Source organism: Cnephaeus nilssonii (assembly GCF_951640355.1).
Source record: "Cnephaeus nilssonii genome assembly, chromosome: X".
In the NCBI taxonomy this organism is placed as follows: Eukaryota; Metazoa; Chordata; class Mammalia; order Chiroptera; family Vespertilionidae; genus Cnephaeus; species Cnephaeus nilssonii.
Window position 1 is genome coordinate 75,354,320 of NC_137071.1, and position 19,748 is coordinate 75,374,067.

Sequence of the window (19,748 nt, forward strand, 5' to 3'; positions counted from 1 at the left end):
AATATAGGAATGGCTGGTAGGACTTTTGGGGGGTGATAAAAGGAGACTGATATGCTATTAGATAATTCTGTGATTTATGGGAGTAAGATGTTGCCAGACTGACCACTGAGTGATTCAATTCAACTCCTGGGTTGATATGCCTGTATACCATTCGGCTCTCAGATCCACCCATTTCTGCTCAAACACAGCACAGCCCGTGCCTCAATACTGAGGGTATGGAGGAAAAGGCAGTCAGTCAGTGTCTAAAAATGGCGCATGCAAGAGACGCTCGGGGAAGATGTAGCTGGACCTCTCAGGTAAGAATACCTATTGGTGTACTACTGGACCCCTTCATTGTTTGGAGTCTCTAAGGCAATGGCACTAGCTTTCAGGAGTGAGAAGGGAGGGTCTGAGTTTGGTAACAATCCAGATCAGCACAAACCCTGGACAAAACTGAGACAGCCTTCTCATAATGATGTCTGGAGTTCTTTTCAGCCTCCTCCAAAAGGTCAGGGCCTTATTGCTGCCCTATTGAGCAGGGCAGTGGCCAAATCTTGCCATAGACTCATATTCTCCCACCACCAAGATCATTGTGTTTTAAAGGAGCAGTTGACTCCAAGGCCTAGTGTTTCTCAATACCCAGGGGAGGATGTTATCTCTTACTGACTATCTCCTCTAAGGGATTCCTTTGCCGAATAGGGTCTACAGAAGTATCCCACAAGTCTTCTGACCAGGAAGGCCAGGATATTCATTAGCATGGTCCTCCTCTTAGAAAATCCCTTTTCTTGGAAGACATGAACAGCTTCAGTTGATCATTTGCTCAGTAGGAACTCTTACCCGAAGACTCTAGGTCCTGGGACAGTCAGACTAGCATGGAAGTTTCAGGTGGTCTGGTGCCCCTCTGATCACAACAGTGGCCTCCTCTTTCATCCATCCAGTCACTGGTAAATTTCAGAGACCTCAGCTGCCTGTGAACAGAACAGGCTTTGATCCTACTTGGCATGGGTCTCTCAGATCATACTTACTCTTCTAAAATAAAGAAGTGGAAGAAACCCTTTGCCATCCTCATCTCCCCAACACACATAGAGTGTGGACAATTTCTTTCCAGAACCTAGTGTCTTCATATTCTCTGGCTGTTAGATTCCTCCAACCTACCCTGTCCTCAACAGATAGCATTACATAAAATGCTTTTCAAATGTTGGCAGAGTAGAGGTGTCCATCTCCTCAGGGACATTTTAAAATGAGGGGGAAGGATGTTGGTTTAATTGTTATAAATGAGAGCCAATACTGGCACTTGGTGGTTGGTGGCAGGAGATGCTAAATGTCTTGCAATACATAGAATAGACTCATATAAGAGTTTTCTGTCCAAAATACCAGTGTAACACTCATTGAGAAGCTCTCTAAGTTCTTCCCTTCCCACTGCCCCCTCCCATCAAAGGTTACCTATTCTGTGTCCCATTCCCTCAGGAGTCTATACTTGCTAAGTTTGATAAATTAATCATATGTTAAGGTGTTATGGACTGGTAGCAATTTATTTTGTTATTTCCCAAAGAAAATAATTTAAGCAGTCTCCACTCCCCAAAAGCTACTTAAATACTAGGAATTTCAGGCAAATTGCAAGCTGGGAAGGGAAGGTGTGGGAAAGAAAGTCTTCCTTTTGGTGTTACATCACTTCTATGTGCAATCCCAGTTCCCCTAGTACAGTCCAGAGAAAATTCTGGGCTTGAGACCATTGCTACCTACACTCACTCCCCCTTTCTGTGGCCCACCCCTTTATGAACAGTGCAGGAAAGCAAGAGGCTGGAAGGGAATGAATGGATGGTTTGCTGTGGACTTCTAATGCTTCCACATTTCCAAAAGGAACCCACAAAATCAGCTCTGGAGGCTAAACACATTTATTAACGGCAACTTAGACTCAAACGGAAAGTAGATTGAATTCTTTCACCCCTCTTGTTTATATTCCAACCTCTAGTTAGAGAGCATCACAAAGCTGATAAAAGAATCTTTTTTGGATAAATCTGACTCCTAGCTGCATGGCTTCATGTGAATAGGAACTTGGCATAGTAGGAGGGGAAAGTTAGTTATTGCAGCTGGCAGATATTGAAGGCAGTGGTGAACCTACTGAGCATGGGAAGAAACATCATGCCAATAAATAGCATCAATTGGCAAAAGAAGAGTCAGGCTGGAGTAGGAGATGGAATGGCCCCAAAAGGAGAATGTTGCCTGTAAATCATCTTCCTTGCCTAAGTCAGGACTATAAGTGCCATTTCAATATGTTCAGTGAGAATTGGGAGGTCTGAATTCCATGTCTGACTATAAATTGTGTGACCTTGGGAAAAAGTACTTCCTGGAGGGGTTTCAGTGTCCTTTTCTGTAATATAGGAGGATGAATCAGAGGTTACAAACTGGAGGACTTGGGGCCTGATTTGGCCAGTGGATGCATGTTGGATGGCCAGCCCAGTATTTTGTTTGTTTCCACACTTTGAAAGCATTGTTTGTATTGGATCCCCACTTCACCATAAGCCCCACTATTCTCTCTGATCTTACCACCATCCATCAGCCCCTCCCAGACACTTACTATATTTCTTATATCCATCTGGCTCCTTACGGTTCCTCAACCTTAGAAGCCATGACTAAGTGATCTCTCAGGGGGTCGCATAACAAATATGGTATTATGATTCCACATTCAGCCTCTAGCATCACCAATGGACAGGCAGAGAGGACCCTAGAGGCAAAGTAGGAAAGTCTGCCATAAACACAACAACAAAGGGCAAGTGGGCATAAAATTAACAAGCACCACTTAAGGAGCCACCCCTCCCCACCAAGGATGTAGTTTATTGAACATCCATGGCTTTTCCTGGACCTCAATTGCTTTGATCTCTAAATTGACCATATATTTTCTTTGAAAAGTGTACAAGCTTCACAGGGTAATGACCAGGCCTTGATCATTGTTCAGCTTTGATTTTTAAAAGAATTATTCTTTTGTGGAAAATGGTATCAAGTTGCAGTCCTTCCTGCATGATTAGATAAGCAGGTTTAGGAAAACATTTTATTTTTTTTCTTTATAAGGTCAGTGTGACAGTGTGGACTTCCCCTAACAGAAAGTCCGTCTATCTATGTGTCTGCCCTGGGCACGTTCCTTCTTTCACAGCATCCCGAAACCAAGTCCTTTCCCTTTTAGGTCTCAATTGTTCTCTCTACTTACCCCATCCTGTCCCTGACACCCTGTAGTATTATTTGTGAGAGGGCAAAATATAAGCTCCAGTGTGAGGAGCTGGGGTAGAAGGGTTGGTGAAGGTCCTTTTCATAAGGAAGTTACAAGTTCAGGGCTTCATGATTATTTGATCATTTCACCTTGATTCATGCGTAACTGTGAGAATTTTACAGTGACTTATTTTCATGTCCTAGTCTTGGCATAAAACACTCTCTTCACCCCCCCGATCTCTGCAGCAACAAAGCCCTTTCACCTAGATCCTCTGAGACTTACTATGGGTCATAGGCAAAACTGGTGTCATATCTCATTGTGGTGTCTTCAAACCTCAATATAAAACAGGCTGTCCTACCCCCAGTCTTCCTGGGAGCAGGGAAATAGGCCAGATGTTGAAGTTGTAAAGGGCTTCCTTCATGGACTGCAGGCTGTGTCCCAGGTAAGAATTCACAGGATCTCAAATCGTTGATTAGAAAGTAAATAAGCCCAATATTGGCTAGTGAAATGAAAAGCTAGATATCTTAGGTGTCAACACAAATGAAGGGGATAGACATTTGAGGAGTTGAACTTCCTCTTGGCCCACTTGAATACCTTAACACTGGCTTTCTGGTTTGTCAGTACAACAGCACCCCTCTGGGGCAAAAGTTAGTAATTTCAGTAGGTATGAATGGATGAATTGAATTATAAGTGACTCATTTTAGGGCAGGAAAAGAAAGCTAGGTGATATTAGAGAACCAGAGGAGAAAGACAAGTTATCTTTTAAAATATGCTTTTTCCTTTGATTTTTCCCCTCAAAATCTACCTTTCTGCCTTAGTTTAAAAATATATTGGCTTTCTGCGTTAAGGACAGTGCTTTTGAATTTATCTAGACAACATCTTTCAGCTTGCTGGTCACCTTCCTGCTCTCATTAGCCTATTAAGGTAGGAGCATTGCACAAGAAATTAGAACTGGGTTCTAGAACTGTCCCAACTATAAACTTCCCTGTGCTTCAATTTCTACTATAAAGTGAGGAGAGTGAATTAAATGAACCATAAAGCTCTTCAAGTAGATTTTATGAAAATATTAATTAGTTCCACTGGACTAGGGAAGTAACCGTTTATTGAATAATAAATATTTCAATTACACACATTTGTATACAAAGTGTGTACATAGACTGTGTATATTGTGAAACCCCAGGGATCAGTGATTCCAAAGCTTCAGTCAGTCATGTCTTGTCTTTATGATTTTTGTCATATTTGTATACACAAGCAGTATTATTTAATGTTTTCTATACTAACTTGGTTTCTTAAAATTTTTAAAATATCTATCTTAGATTCAGCCTAAGCAATAATATTCATGAACTAACAGATTTAATGTGCTATATATGTCTCTTTCTAAAAAGTTTTCATTTATATAATACCTAAAATCAACTTATGTGCCTATACTTGGGGAATACATATCATACTTAGGAGAATATTGCTCTGGATATTCAGATGTGGAAACTTTTAAAGGTTGGAAAGATTAAATAATTTTGTTATTTATCACAAAGGAGGTTTCCATGGAGACATGACCAGAGGCCACCTCCCTTGACATTGTCACAGTTAGTCAGAGGCAGAGCTGTAGCTAAAACCCAGGCCTCTTTCTACCTCACCATGCTGCTCCAACAGTTGCCATTATGATATAAATATCCATGTTATTAAATAAAGTTGGGACTAGAATCCAGATCTTTCTTAAGTGTACTAAATTATAATAATAAAAATCCTGTGGCTTTAGATGAGTCATTGAATTTCTCTGGATTTGAATACCCTTACTGAAATGATAATTCCAGTTCTTCTTCCTGCCACATGGGGAGAAAGGTAGTAGCTCCATTGACTAAGCACTTTCTAGACCCTTTTCTGGATTATATTGTTCCACCCCCATACCACCATTACGAGGAAATGGGACTAGATGATTTCTCAGAAGCCTTTCTCCTCTGAAATGGTATTCTAACATGGTGAACCCAAGTTTGCTTATCCAAAGGAGTATGTGTGTTTGAAAGGAGCATGAATATTCTAACTTTCAGGGAAACCAGATAGTCCAGATAGTCCCACTGAGTAAAATAAACTCAATTTTTAAAAAGCTTATAAAGTGTGTGTGTGTATGAGATGGAGGTGGGGGGGAATGTGCTGGTTTTGGATTTCCCATCAGGCATTTGTGTCCTATAAAATGAGTTTCATCCAAGTAGACTCATCAGGTGAGTATCTTGATCTCTTAACTTAAGCTTAAGTGTTGAATCCCATCAGCTCCAGCTGTCTACTGTATGTAAGACCATCATACCTTGCTGCTCTAATGATATCACAAAGCTGCTTTGAGAACAAATGAGGTAATGGCTGTGCAAAGCTGTGAGGAAGCTGACATATTCCACTGAGTTGAAAAACTTTTGCCACAGGGACCTGTTCCCTAATGGGGGTAAAATGCTACTGTATATCAAAGAAGATAACCTTGGATTGAGGGAGCTCCCAGGTTGTTTATCCTAGCCCTGGACATTCTCCAGTTCTCACTTTTCTCATTTTTTTTGTCCTAGATTTACTATTATGAAGGTGGACAAGCTGCATCCATCGGGCGATTTAAAGATCGAATTGTTGCATCCAATGAGCCAGATAATGCATCCATCACTATTTTGCACATGCAACCAGAAGATAGTGGCACCTACACCTGCGATGTTAACAACCCCCCAGATTTTAGTGGCAACAATCAAGGCATTCTCACAGTCAATGTGTTAGGTATGGACAAGTTTTTATGGGTTTTCTTGGAGTAACTTAGGACTTGAGTAAGCCGGGGCATGGATTATGGTGCCAATTAAGTCCCAAGGAGAAATATCCTCCCTGCTCCTTTGATTATCACGGAATTAGACACACATCCCCTAACCCAACCCATATAGAAACAGTGAGAAATCACTCATAAAACATGTTGAAACAATTGCCAAACCAAAAGGGCTGCCAAAATGACAGACAGCAGTAGATGACCCAACCTCCAAGGATTCCTTTTTCCGAAGGATAAAGTGAGAACAGATGGGACAATGCATAGTCCCACTAAATGATCATTAGCAGCTCTTTCATTGGGGACTTCCAATTACAGCCAGTCCTACCTGGGGGAGACAGCTTCCAATTTATTACCTCTCCTAAGCCAGCCACAATTTCCACCATTAAACCATTATTTTGAATAAAGGCAGGAGGTTCCCTTTTTAAATATATTAACACCATTTGGATTGTTTTTCTAGATTCCACATATAAGTGAAATCATATGGTATTTGACTCTCTCTGTCTGACTTATTCCACTTAGCATAATACCCTCTAGGTACACCCATGTTGTTGCAAGTGGCAAGATTTCATTCTTTTTTATTGCTGAGTAATATTTCACTGTGTGTATAAACACCACATCTTCTTTAATTCATCTGTTGATGGACCAAAACAAGAATAGACCCATAGGTACAGAGAACAAACTCTTGTTTGCCAGAGAGGAGGGTGTGTGAAAAAGGTTAATGGGGAATAAAAGGTACAAAATTCCAGTTATAAAATGAATAAGCTGTGGATATGTAGTGTACAGCACAGGGAATATAGTCAATAATCTTATATAATAAAACCATAATATGCAATCAACCAAAGGGCGGAACGACCAGCAGAACTACTGGTCACTATGACGCACACTGACCACCAGGGGGAAGACACTCAATGCAGGAACTGCCCCTGGTTGGGAGGTGACTGGCAGTGGCGATTGGGAGGTGGGGCAGGCGAGTGGGTGGTGCCAGGCCGCCAGCCAAGGTGGGTGCCAGCGGGGGCTCCCCGATTGCCCAGCCTGCCGGTTGCCCCCCAGATTGGCTCTGATCGCCAGCCAAGCCTAGGGACCCTACCCTACATTGGGAACAGTCTCTTAGATTTAAAAATTAAAACCTGGCAAGGTTACTCTAACACTGAAAAAACAGGATGATGCAGCAATGACATGCATGGACTCTGGCTTGCACATTTTGTGGTCAGCCCTGATACTGACATAACTATGTGAAAAAGCCAATTACTTAACTGTCTCTGCTTCAGTTTTTCCACCCATAAGATGGGGAAAATGGCACTACTGCCTCAGAAGGATCATGTTATGTACTACTCTTTATAATCAGGGCAAAAAAATGTAGCTGCCCATACAACAGCAAGATGCCTTTAACCTGTATGAAAAGTATGGTCCCTGGTGCACGTGGCATTCCAGATTGCGAGAGGGATGTCCGACTGCCAGTTTAGGCCTGATTCCTGCGGAAATCCCCCGAGGGGACAGGCCAGGCTGAAGGACCCTCCCCCCCTCTGCACGAATTTTGTGCACCGGGCCTCTAGCATTGTAATAACTTGGCATGGTGACAGTTGGTTACGAAACTAAGTGTAGTGATCACATAATAAGGTATATACATATCAAATAATTTTTATATACCTGAAACTAATATACTATTGTATGCTAACTATACTTTAACAAAAAATTTAAATGTTAACACCATTTAGAAAAAGAGCCACATGTTAAGCCAGAGTTGAGAATGACTTTATTTATATACAAATATGCATTATGTGACACTGGGCAAGTCATATCTATTCTTCAAATGAATTTGGAGTGGTTCATTTATGCAGTATTTATTGCGTGCTTGCTTTGTGCTAGGAGCCATAAAGTTTACAGCATTGGAGGCATGGTTATTGCTTTTGCGAAATTCATAACTTTAGAGATGTCTAGGGCTCCTTTCAACCTCCATTTGAGAAGACAATGGGAGTTTTACTCCTGTCTTTCAGCCTAGCAGGTCTTGTGTGCAAACCTTCAGATGTACTGAAGGGAGGGATGAAAGGGCTGTAAACACTGACCAACTAACCATTTGAACTAAGGGCTTTCCCACTTCTAAGTAACCCCAAATGGAGCTGATCTAGTTGTTGTTCTTTTCAAGCTGAGTACATCCATTACAGGAAAGGAAGAACTAGATCAAACCAGTGACTTGATAATAGAGTAGCTTGAAAAAGCAGCAATCGGTAACAAGGTGAACACCTAGGAGAAATGTCCAGAGTTGTCTGAGATTGCCATTCAAGTGATGCCAGAAATACACCATGTATATACTGTGAGGTTTGCTACTGCATCTACACACCTGGTAATCAAGCACTGATTTTTAAGAGTGGCGTAGCTCAATCCTGTTTTTATTTTGCTGACCCCTGTGCTAGGCATTGGGGTACAAGAAAAGACAAGATAAGTATACACAATCCCTTTCCTGGTGAAGTTGATGTTCTAGTTTGGAAGATCAGTCATTTACATGGAAACTAAATGGTCTGATATAGATGATAGCACCTTAGGCTCTGAGTCAGAAGACCTAGGTTCTCTTACTTGGCTACTCTGTGGCATCAGGCAAGTCAGTCCACCTTGCTCTGGCCATTTTGAGATGGTGTTATGACTCCTACCCTGTTTTTACAAGGTTACTATGAGTATTAAATGATATACTGTCCATGTTCAAAGAATTTGATGGATTAGTCCTCTAATGGAGAAAGGTTAATATTCTTAAATTTAAAGTTCAGAGAATCCCTAATCAACTTCCATAAGAAGCTGAGGGTAATTTTATCTCTGAGTTGTTCTTTCACATGAGTCTTTGGGTTAGTTGTTTTTGCAATGACTGTGTCATGACTTTTTAAAAAAAATATATTTTATTGATTGTTTACAGAGAGGAAGGGAGAGGGATAGAGAGTTAGAAACATCGATGGGAGAGAAACATCGATCAGCTGCCTCCTGCACACCTCCTACTGGAGCTGTGCCCGCAACCAAGGTACATGCCCTTGACCAGAATCGAACCTGGGACCTATCAGTCCACAGGACGACGCTCTATCCACTGAGCCAAACCAGTTAGGGCATGTCATGACTTTTCCTTAAGCATCTGGGATTCAGAAAAGGTAAGAGGCAGAGGGTCTGTGGATTTCTTTGTTTATTTGGGAGCTCTCAAAAATTCTATTTTTATTAATTGGGCTCAAAACAAAAGCATTCTACAAGTTAATGCTTTTGAATATTTTGAAATTGATAATTTTCTCTAAAAATTGAAGCAGCTGGTTACAGTTCCCAAATTCCATTTTATATGAGTGCCTGTTCTGCTTACCCTGACTGAGGGATGGGGCATCATGGGGCAGTCCAATGGTGGGAAGAAGTGCCAATATTTCCTTAAAGATCAATCTTCCTAGCAATGCACCATTTAGAGTCATTTTATTACCCAGTGATGGACATTGATTGATCCCATGCATTTACTTGTTCATGCATAAATTCATTCAATAAACCCCGAACACATGCCCAGTTACTGTGCTAGGCAATGGTGATGGAAAGATGTAAAAGATAGGGTCTGAGCCCTGCAAAAGTTCAGAATCTAGTGAGGGAGGCCGATATATAATTTAAAAACTTACAGTGGAGGTAGGAGAGGAGATCTGGGAGAGTGAGGGGAAAGGACTAAAAGCTGTCATGGGAAATGAAGATTTCCTGGAGAAGGTGACTTTTGCACTGAATATTGAAGTATGTGTAAGAGTGTGTAAGGTAGAAAAGGGGCTGAGGTGGCAGGACACAGTTTAGGTGAAGAAAACAGCAATGAGCAAAGGCCCAGGTGGTTTGGACACCATTCATTTAGGAGAGCTCCATTAGGTATGATAGCCTTGAAAAACAAATCGCTGAAAAATACCCAGCGGAGGTTTGAATAAGTATTTTGTATGCATTTGGAATGAGCATCATCTTCCTTATGCAATTTGGCTTATAAAAGAAAATGATATATTTAGAGAAGGTTTGAGATATTGCTGAAGCATTTTCTTTTGTTTTCTGAGGTGAGCCTCTTCCTCTCACCCCGATTCTATTGAAAGCAAAAAAGTTAAATGGTAGGTCAATGGCTTTGGCAGTAAACTGTGGGCTTTAACTGATGAAGTGCCAATTCAATAGCGATGCAGTAATTTTAGAAAATATATAGGTTTGGGACATGGTTCAAAGTGATTCACTAAGTGTTTTATTAATAAAAAATAAAAGGAGAAAATGTGTCCAGCAATACAATAAATAAAATGCCTATCTAGATTTGATTCTGGGCTCAAGAAATGAATACAAGTCATTGAGGTTTTTGTCCATCATTTAATTCAAGTCCTGGTATCTGACTGTGATAAAATACTCCATTTAATTTTCTTTTCAAATTGCTCTATTCTGCTGTAAAGGCTATAAAATCACCACGTTTAAAAAAAATGCAGTATCTAAATCTAATGATAGTTGCAATGGACTTCTGGTTAAATAGTCTTGTTTAGGGTAGGCATAGCCAATGAATTGTCCCCACCTGAGAAAATCAGTGGAAAGGAAGAGAGAATGAAGAGGTGCATAGAAAAAATACTTATCTTAATGAAAATGACACCTGTTTAAAAGATAGGGATGGCGAAGTGTTTCAAAGGGCTACAGCTATATCCACCTGTTTACTTGCTCATGTGTGCAGTGGGTTAGAATCTAAGATTGGAAGATTAACTTCAGTAGCAAGCTATAAAGTGCAGCTGCTGGAATTAGTTCTGCTCGTGGCCAACAGCAATTCCGTGTGCAAGGCTCTATAAATATAGCTTCATTTGTATAAATATAATATATTCGGATTAGCCAAAGCTCAGATAATCACTTGTTTACATTTTACAGATGAGTCAACTGAGGTTTGGCTATGTTAGGTTACTTTCCTAAACACATCTAGGGTAAAGTTGCAGAGCCAGTATTCTGTGTCAATCCAGAGCTCTGTTCTTAACTGCTACCTTTCAAGCAAGAGCAGAAAGCTGGGAAGTCTGGAGCATTAAAGTCTGACTAGCCTAAGGTAGAGAACCTACGTCTTTGGAGTACTTTAAACCCAAATTAAGATAAGGAAGATTAAAAGTTTCCACATTCAGGCACTTATCTTTCTGTCAGACTAAGGTTAGGAAAAGCTGTGAGCTATAAGATGAGTGAGGAGATTCAGATTTTCAATTTCCCACAGGACTTCTCCATTGAGGTGTTTCATAAGCAACTAAAATTCAGTATGTCCCCAACTGACCTCATCCTCAACCCTCCCTCCTTCCCACTCTTTACCTGAAAACTTGAGCCTCCTCCTGTATTCTTTATCTCAGGGGATGATGGCAAGCTCATGTACCCAGATATTCAAATCAGAAATCTGGGAGACATCATTGACCCCACCTTCTTCCTCATGCCCCATATCCACTTGGTCATCAAATCCTGTTGACTTGTAGTACCTCTTGAATTTGTCTCCTCCTCTCCCTTGGTTCAGGCACCCAAGAGTAAGAGTGATTTAAGTAAAATTTTAAAATGACCATCATCCCTCCCCTACTTAAATTCATCCCGTGGTCCTCCTGCTCTCAGTACAAAATACATGAAATACAAAGCCCTCTTTCACTACTCTCCCCACCCCACTTCAGAACTGTGTCAGAAGGCCCTCAAGTATTGGCTTATGGAGTGAAAAATGAATAAAGATTTCAACAGTCTGTAGCACCACCCCCAAAAAAATTGGCTTCCTCTACCAATGAGTGACACAGGCAAATTCAAACCCTCCAACCATTTTGTGCCACCCAAGAAAAATAAATGCCAAAAATAACTCATGAAGTAAAAGGAAAAATAAAAATATGGCATTAATATAACAATTTTAAAAGAAAAATAATAGGTTATCTCAAAGTATTTAAGGGTTATATTTTCCTTTGAAGCTGTGCTTCAAGAGTATAAACTATACTCCTAGTTGTTCAGTGTTTGCTTACATTTGGTAGTTTTAATAAAGCCATATTTTAACACACAAAGTGGAAATTCCTGGTTATAGATCTGGGAAAGAGGCAAATGGAAGATGTGCTAATTAGAAGACTGAAAGGCTCTTGCATCTGAGGTGCTCTACTCCCACCTGGTGGTATAAATAGAAAAGTGTCAAAATAAGTTTTAAAGATTTAAAAAAAAAAGCAACAGATGTTCCACAAAATGAAAGTGAGGAAGTGACTGTAATTGTTATAGACTGTCATTCATTCAGCAGGATTTTTACTATTTGTCATTACAGTCAAACCTTCTAAGCCCTTTTGCAGCATTCAAGGAATAGCAGAAACTGGCCGACCAATATCTCTTTCTTGCCATTCGGTGCTTGGAATGCCTTCCCCTGTGTACCACTGGTATAAACTTGAAGGAAAAGACATAATCCCAGTGAAAGAAAGCTTTAGTAAGTATATCCTTCAGCAGCCCCTGGCAAGGTATGGTGTGTGTGGTAGCTGATAGCTTGTGTGTGTGGCTGACTGTTCATCTTCCAGATCAATCTTCTATTTTTCTGGGAGGGGGTGTAAAAAGAACATCTATCTTCTAACAAGATGATTGTGGTCTGTTCTTATCCCCAACTTCTAGAAGTCAAACCTGGTTTTGGCTCAGAGGTGGTGGGATGGGGCTACCTTTGGAATAGTCTCAAGGGGTCTAGTTGGACCCTGCACACCTCAAGAAAGGGAGGCTAATGTGAGGGAGTGGGTTGGCATTGAATGATCTGCTACATTGACATCTCTACCTACATAAGAGATTTCAAAAGTCTATTTCCTGGTTTTGACAGACCCAGCCACCGGGACTTTGGTTATTGGAAATCTGACCAATTTTGAACAAGGTTATTACAAGTGCACCGCAATCAACAACCTTGGCAATAGCTCCTGTGAAATCGATCTAACTATTTCACGTGAGTTGATCATACAACTTTAACAGTTTCTCCTTAAGTCAAGTATCCTGGGGCTGCCAATCAAGTAAATTAATTAGTCCTGGTTAGTCCTTCCTGTTTCTCTGGAGATTTGTTGCTTTATAGGTTAACTAGAGGCCCTGTGCACGACATTCGTGCACTTGTGTGTGTGTGGGGGGGGTGTCCTCAGCCAGGCATGCACCCTTTCGCAGTCCAGGAGCCCGTGGGGGATGTCCGACTGACGGCTTAGTTGGACATTCTTAGTGCTGCTGTGGAGGCAGGAGAGGCTCCCGCCACCACCGCTGCGTTCACCAGCTGTCAGCAGGTGTGTGGCTGAGCAGTGCTCCCGCTGTGGGAGCGCACTGACCACCAGGGAGCAGCTCCTGCGCTGAGCGTCTGTCCCTGGTGGTCAGTGCGCGTCATAGAGACTGTTTGGTCTATTTGCATATTACCCTTTTATTATATAGGATATGATGCATTACCATCATAATATCTACTGTTCACACAATACTTAATAGGCGCCGCACACTGCCCTAAAATGTTAATAAAAATAAATTTGTTTAACCCTCACAAAATCTCTAGAAAGTAGGAATTATTATTTAATAAATAGAACAACAGCCTCATTGATAGTACTAGGCTAAATTTTCTTTGTTGTGCTGTTGGTAAATCAAGGTGAAACTGTAGCAATCTATGTGAAACATGGAGCTCACAAACTTTCCAGTTCTTAACTAATTTGTTAAGATATGCCCCTGATAATAATAGTAATAAGAACACTCACACCTACAGTCACAGTAGCTACCATTTGTGGAGCACAAATTATGTGCCAGACACACAGCCAGGTACTGTGAGCATTACTTCACTCAGTCCTCCAAATACCCCATCTAGGAGGCAGGGTATGTTAGTCTCATTTTACTGAAAGAACTGAAGTTCAGGGAGGTAAGTTATATGCCCAAGGTAATCCAGTTAGTAACTGGCAGTGTCTGGATGCCTCTAAACCTCAACCTTCCAGTTCAAAGGTGCTTAGTTACTAATCATAGATTTGAGGGCTTGGAATTGTCAAATTGGACCCATCAATGGCAAGCCTCCATAAAGGATATCTTGCTATACCTTTCAAAGATCACTTAACACTTAGGATCATGTCATCTATTCCTTTTTCCTAACTTACTTTGAATCTGTGGTTTTAATACATACAATATACAGGTGGCCAGTTCCATTACTTTCCTATGAAGCTGAGCTTTCTTCCTTTTATTTGCCCTGATCCAAACATTTTTCCAACTCCAGGATACCCCTTCATTCTTATATCACTTTCAGCTATTTTTATTCAAAGTGAAGAAACTTCATCTTTTTGGTCTGTCCTTTCTGTGGTACCATTCTACCCCAGTCCCTTGATCCATTTTGACTGTTTTTCTCTGGATCTTCCCCAATCCCATTTTACCTTTCCAGAGGTAAAGTCATACAGCAGATGTAGAGACACCTAGGATTTATACTTGAACCTCTCTTCCTTTTGAATCCTCTTTCCAGTGATGTTGACACTTGGATTCCTTCCTTCCTTCCTTCCTTCCTTCCTTCCTTCCTTCCTTCCTTCCTTCCTTCCTTCCTTCCTTCCTTCCTTCCTTCCTTTCTTCTTTCCTTCCTCCCTCCCTCCCTCCATCTCTTCCTTCCTTCTTCCTTCTTCCCTTCCTCCCTTCCTCCTTTCATTCTTTCCTGCCTACCTGCCTCTCTGCCTTCCTCAAATATTCACTGAATAGCTACTATATGACAGGGACTGTCCTAGATGATGGAGAAACATAGATTAATAAGGTATGTGTCTTACAATCAAGGAGCTCACAGTTTAGCTAGAGAGACAAACAGATACTAAAATGTGTTAAATGCTATAATAAAGGTCTGCACAGGGTCTATAGGACATTAAAGAAGAAATAATTAATTATGCTTACACAACCAGGGCCAGCTTTACCAATAAAGTGCTATTTGAGCTGTATCTTGAAGGAACTTTCTTTATCTATAAAATAAGGATAAAGGTGAAAAGAGGTTGAAGGATGACAATAGAGCAGGAGAACAGCCAGTCCATGCTGGGGGAGGAGGATGGAGGATTCCAGCAAGGATGTCTCTGAAGAAAATAAAACAACAACATAAGAAACATATAGATTATTCTATGTGTTTGAATCTATTGAAAGGAGTTCAATAGTTTTACTGGAAATTTGGGGGATTAGCAATAATACATTTTTAAAAATCACCAAATGAGGCAATTATTTACCTCAGAAAAATTTAAAATGTACAAGAGACAATCATACTAATACTATGTTCTGCAGCTGTGGACAATATTTACATAGTCATAATATTGCAAACTTGGATTTACTAGTAACTACAACTTGTGCTATAAATATATAAGGAGAATGTGGTAGGGTGTGAGGGGAATGGTGTAAGAGAGTTAAAACTTCAACTTCCAGAGTAGGAAGTCAATAGAAAATAACCAAAATTGGAAAAAGTAGAACATATTAGAACAAGCATAATAGAAACATGGGGGCACATTTTAGAAGATTACAAAATACTTAAAAATGATTGTTTCTAGTGAATGGGACTGAGAGATGGGGGACTGGTGATTTTTGTTTTGGTTTGTTTTTGTTAGATGCCTAGTGGAAATGTTTGACTTTCTAAATTATGCACATGTATTCCTTTAATCATAAAATGTTGAAGGAATAATCCAGCAATTCAACTAGCCTTTAATCTCAAAATATAAGATGTCCATTCTTATTTGAAGGGAGGTGGATGGGCATGAGCCTTCCTGGAACACAGACATGGCCTCTTGGGGACAATAAAGTCTCATGCTCAGCTGAATCATCCACACAATAAGTTTCTCTATAGACTGATCTAATAAACCAGTTTATGGAATGGGCATATCCCTTTCTAGTAGCCAGAATGCATGAGACTCCACAGTGAGCATGGAAACTATGAGAAAGAATGTAGGGACCCACTTGACCTATTCTCTGGGAAAACCTGCCTGTAAGAGAGGTCATTTCTCTGGTCACCAGAGTGCAGCTCCATGTTGTCTCTTTCACTCACCAAGCAAATGCACATTGATGACTCCTATAAACTCCATTTTTTAAATATAAAGTTTAAAAAATATGTTTTTATTGATTTTAGAGAGAGGAAGGGAGAGGGAAAGAGAGAAATTGAAACATTAATGAGAGAAAAATTGATTGGCTGCCTCCTGCATGCCTCCTACTGAGGATCGAGCCTGCAACCAGGGCATGTGCCCTGACCAGGAATCAAACCAGCGACCTCTTGGTGCATAGCATGATGCCCCATTTTGAAAGCGATGCCACCTCCCCCAAGTTGGCATATTTTTTTTATTTATGTGTGTAGATGTGAATGGGTAAGCTACATAGTTGAACCAGCCATCATTCTTCCCCCCTGATTCCAACTGGCAGAGTTCTAGGGGATCATACTCCCAGCCTTTGCAAGTCCAATATTTCCCAATCTATGAATGCCCCAAATATTCCCCCCGTCACAAAAGTACATGTATGAGGCAGAGACAATATATTCCACTTTACTAACCAGCTGCTTGTATCCTCCAGATCCAGAAGTTGGAATCATTGTTGGGGCCTTGGTGGGTACCCTAGTGGGTGCTGCCATTATCACCTTTGCGGTGTGCTTCGCAAGGAGCAAGGCAAAGGCAAAGGGGAAGGAAAGGAAGAGAAATTCTAAAACTACCACAGAACTTGAGTAAGACCTTAATTTGTTGTCTTTACTTGAATATATTCATTTCTCTGGCATATCTCTTTCAGTCAGCTCTTTCTAAGCACTCCTTTTAGCATAAAATATCAGGGGTATCTTTCTGTTCATTCTCACAACTTGTATAAAAGAATCATGTTGGGTACTGTTTACTGAGTGCTGTGTTTCAGAGTGTTCTAAGCACTTTATATCACCTTATTTAACCACAATAACCATTTTAGGTCTAAGAAAATGATTTATCATATTAGTATACTTGTCTTTCTACCAAACAGTCATAAAATATAATTTTCAATATTTTTTTGGAACAAGGGGCCCACTAAGGCATAAGTGCGTATGGCCTACAGAAGTCACAATGTGACTGGGCCCACAGCCTAGGCCAGTGATGGCGAACCTATGACACGCGTGTCAGCACTGACACGTGTAGCCATTTCTGATGACACACAGCCGCTGAGGCGGCCGCATGCCGAGGATGAAACATTTGCTGCTCCTGAGGATGAAACATTTGCGAAATAATGTTTTTTCCTCAAAGTAAGCACGCAAGTTATACTCAGTTTTTTGGCGAAGTTTGACACACCAAGCTCAAAAGGTTGCCCATCACTGGCTATGCTCTTGACCACTCTGCCATTTCTTCTTGAATGTATATCACACTCGTTCATTTGTTCATCTTGCCATTTCTATGCTTCCACAACTGTGTATTGGGCACCAACCAGATGCCAAGTATTATGCTAGATGAAGTGTGAGCTAGAGATACACCCGAGTCATGGATTTGGCCCTCAAAGACTTTACTAGATCCGTGGTCAGCAAACTGCGACTCGTGAGCCACATGCGGCTCTTTGGCCCCTTGAGTGTGGCTCTTCCACAAAATACCACGGCCTGAGAGAGTCTATTTTGAAGAAGTGGCGTTAGAAGAAGTTTAAGTTTAAAAAATTTGGCTCTCAAAAGAAATTTCAATCGTTGTACTGTTGATATTTGGCTCTATTGACTAATGAGTTTGCCGACCACTGCACTAGATGAATAGATCCTTTCACCTTGATGTTTTCCCACATTTGGAACACTGGTTTTTCTCTCTTGAACTCTAATGATATTGTTGAGACATAACCTTTCTGCACCCAAAATTGAGACACGTGGTCTAAGAGTGAATCAGAATATCAGAAATCACAGAGGTCTTAAACAGACTGGGACTTATGGTCACTGAAACCTGTGGCTCCACATGAAATGTCAAACCCTAATTTGGTCTTCTCTGGGCCTTCTTCCTGCAGACCAATGACAACGACAAACAGAGTTACAGAGTTCGAGACAATGCCATCTGAAGATGTTATTCAACTGGAAGCAACACCAACTTCCTTCCCTGAGACTGAACCCGATACCATCCTGGGGGCAGATCATGGGCCTATCACTATTTCTGAGCCTTCCCTGGAGCCTGCTCCAGGACCTGAGCCTGCCCCGGTGCCTGAGCTTGAGATCCAGCTGGAACCCGAGCCCAAACCCGAGCCAGAGCCAGAGCCCGGGATTGCAATTGAAGCCTTGTGTGATGAGGAAAAACCAGAATAAGTCATAGGCTGGTAGCCTAACTGCAGTGTTTATCACTAAGGAACCCACTACTGGCACTTAGAATTCAGTTGACCTAACCGATCACCCACTACCTCCCTCCATTCTGACCAACCCTCTTCTAACAAGGTGCTCCTACTATCAATCCAAAATAAACAGGTCAAGATAACTACTAAATAAATGCAAGGGTTCCTGCCTTACCAGTAAAATGTACTTACAATTTTACTAACACATAAACCTAACTAATTATAAAAGCAAGTGATTTCTAATTCAGTTGAATAAACTGCACCTATTTCAAGTATACAGTTTGATGTGTTGATATGTTTTGACATCTGTATATACAACTAACACTTGTGTAGTATTTCAGAAAATCTTATTTCTGTATTTTTAGCTACTCTTTGTTACATTTCACATGCACACATGACAAGGTGGCTTTAATTGGATTCAATATTATTTCTAGGATTAGTTCAATGCTTCCCATCTTCACATTAACCACTAAGAAAAGAATTCACCATTACCATATCCCAGATTGGGAAAATAATCTTAAAAATTTCCAGAGAAGATTATTTAAAGGGTTCATATTGATTGGTACATAGCATTTAAAACTAGGTCTTAAAATTAATGCTTCATTTATCATATTAGATTTCCAAAGGAACCACACTGTTATTCACTATCTGAGCATAGCATTTTTTTTAAATAACCCAATTTTTAAATGTAAAGTAATGTAGAGGCAAACAATTCCCAATACAATGTTCCTTTAGTGTATACAAAATGTTGATATCATAGGTGATGTACCATGTAGCTTTAAATGAGCTATTGTGCTATCACTATGTCTCACGCTATCTACTTTGGAAAGGCCAGTTTAGGAAACTGCTCTAAATGAACACTCAAAATCAATTTTAGATAATTCGAACTAATTATTTAAATTGTTTTATTGTTGGGGTATTCCACATTAATGGAGATATTCTTGTATGTTAAATAGTAACTAAAATGCATTGATATCACCTCTTCACCAGTTAAAAAGCTTGTCCATTGATTATATTTCACCTACATCCCACCTTGAAGAAATTTATAGGTAGACTTTTTCAGTTGTGTAATGAATCATATTTTAAGGTTCAATAAATAATATTCAACATCTTATTTTAATGATCATAAGGTAAATCCTATATAATAAAGAGGTAATATGAAAATTGACCCTCACTCCCTCGCACAAGATGGCCGCCCCCATGTGGTCAAAGATGGCTGCCACAAGATGGTTGGCAGGGGAGGGTAGTTGTGGGCGATCAGGCCAGCAGGAGAGGGCAGTTGGGGGCGACCAGGCCAGCAGGGGAGGGCAATTAGAGGCGACCGGGCCGACAGGGGAGGGCAGTTGTGGGCAACCAGGTCAGCAGGGTAGGGCAGTTAGGGGGGACCAGGCCAGCAGGGGAGGGCAGTTAGGGGCAACCAGGCCTGCAGGGGAGGGCACTTGGGGGGGGACCAGGCCTGCAGGGGAGGGCAGTTGGGGGCAATTGGGTTGGCAGGGGAGCAGTTAGGCATCGATCAGGCTGGCAGGAAAGCGGTTAGGGGGTGATCAGGCTGGCAGACAGGTGAGCAGTTGGGAG

The 19,748-nt window shown here is 40.9% G+C and overlaps 1 protein-coding gene across 1 annotated transcript in view; it reads left to right on the plus strand.

Annotated features, from left to right (window-relative positions):
- The window catches only part of VSIG1 (V-set and immunoglobulin domain containing 1), a gene marked incomplete at its 5' end in the record, with an annotated part of 36,768 nt that extends 18,430 nt beyond the window's left edge, over nt 1-18,338 (plus strand). The window contains 5 exons of the mRNA XM_079764919.1: nt 5,731-5,929; nt 12,220-12,375; nt 12,751-12,870; nt 16,443-16,590; nt 17,859-18,338. Of these exons, the coding sequence (XP_079621045.1) occupies nt 5,731-5,929; nt 12,220-12,375; nt 12,751-12,870; nt 16,443-16,590; nt 17,859-18,150 (915 nt within the window). The 3' untranslated portion in view covers nt 18,151-18,338. The remainder of the gene's footprint in view (nt 1-5,730; nt 5,930-12,219; nt 12,376-12,750; nt 12,871-16,442; nt 16,591-17,858) is intronic.
- Nucleotides 18,339-19,748: the final 1,410 nt, after the last annotated feature.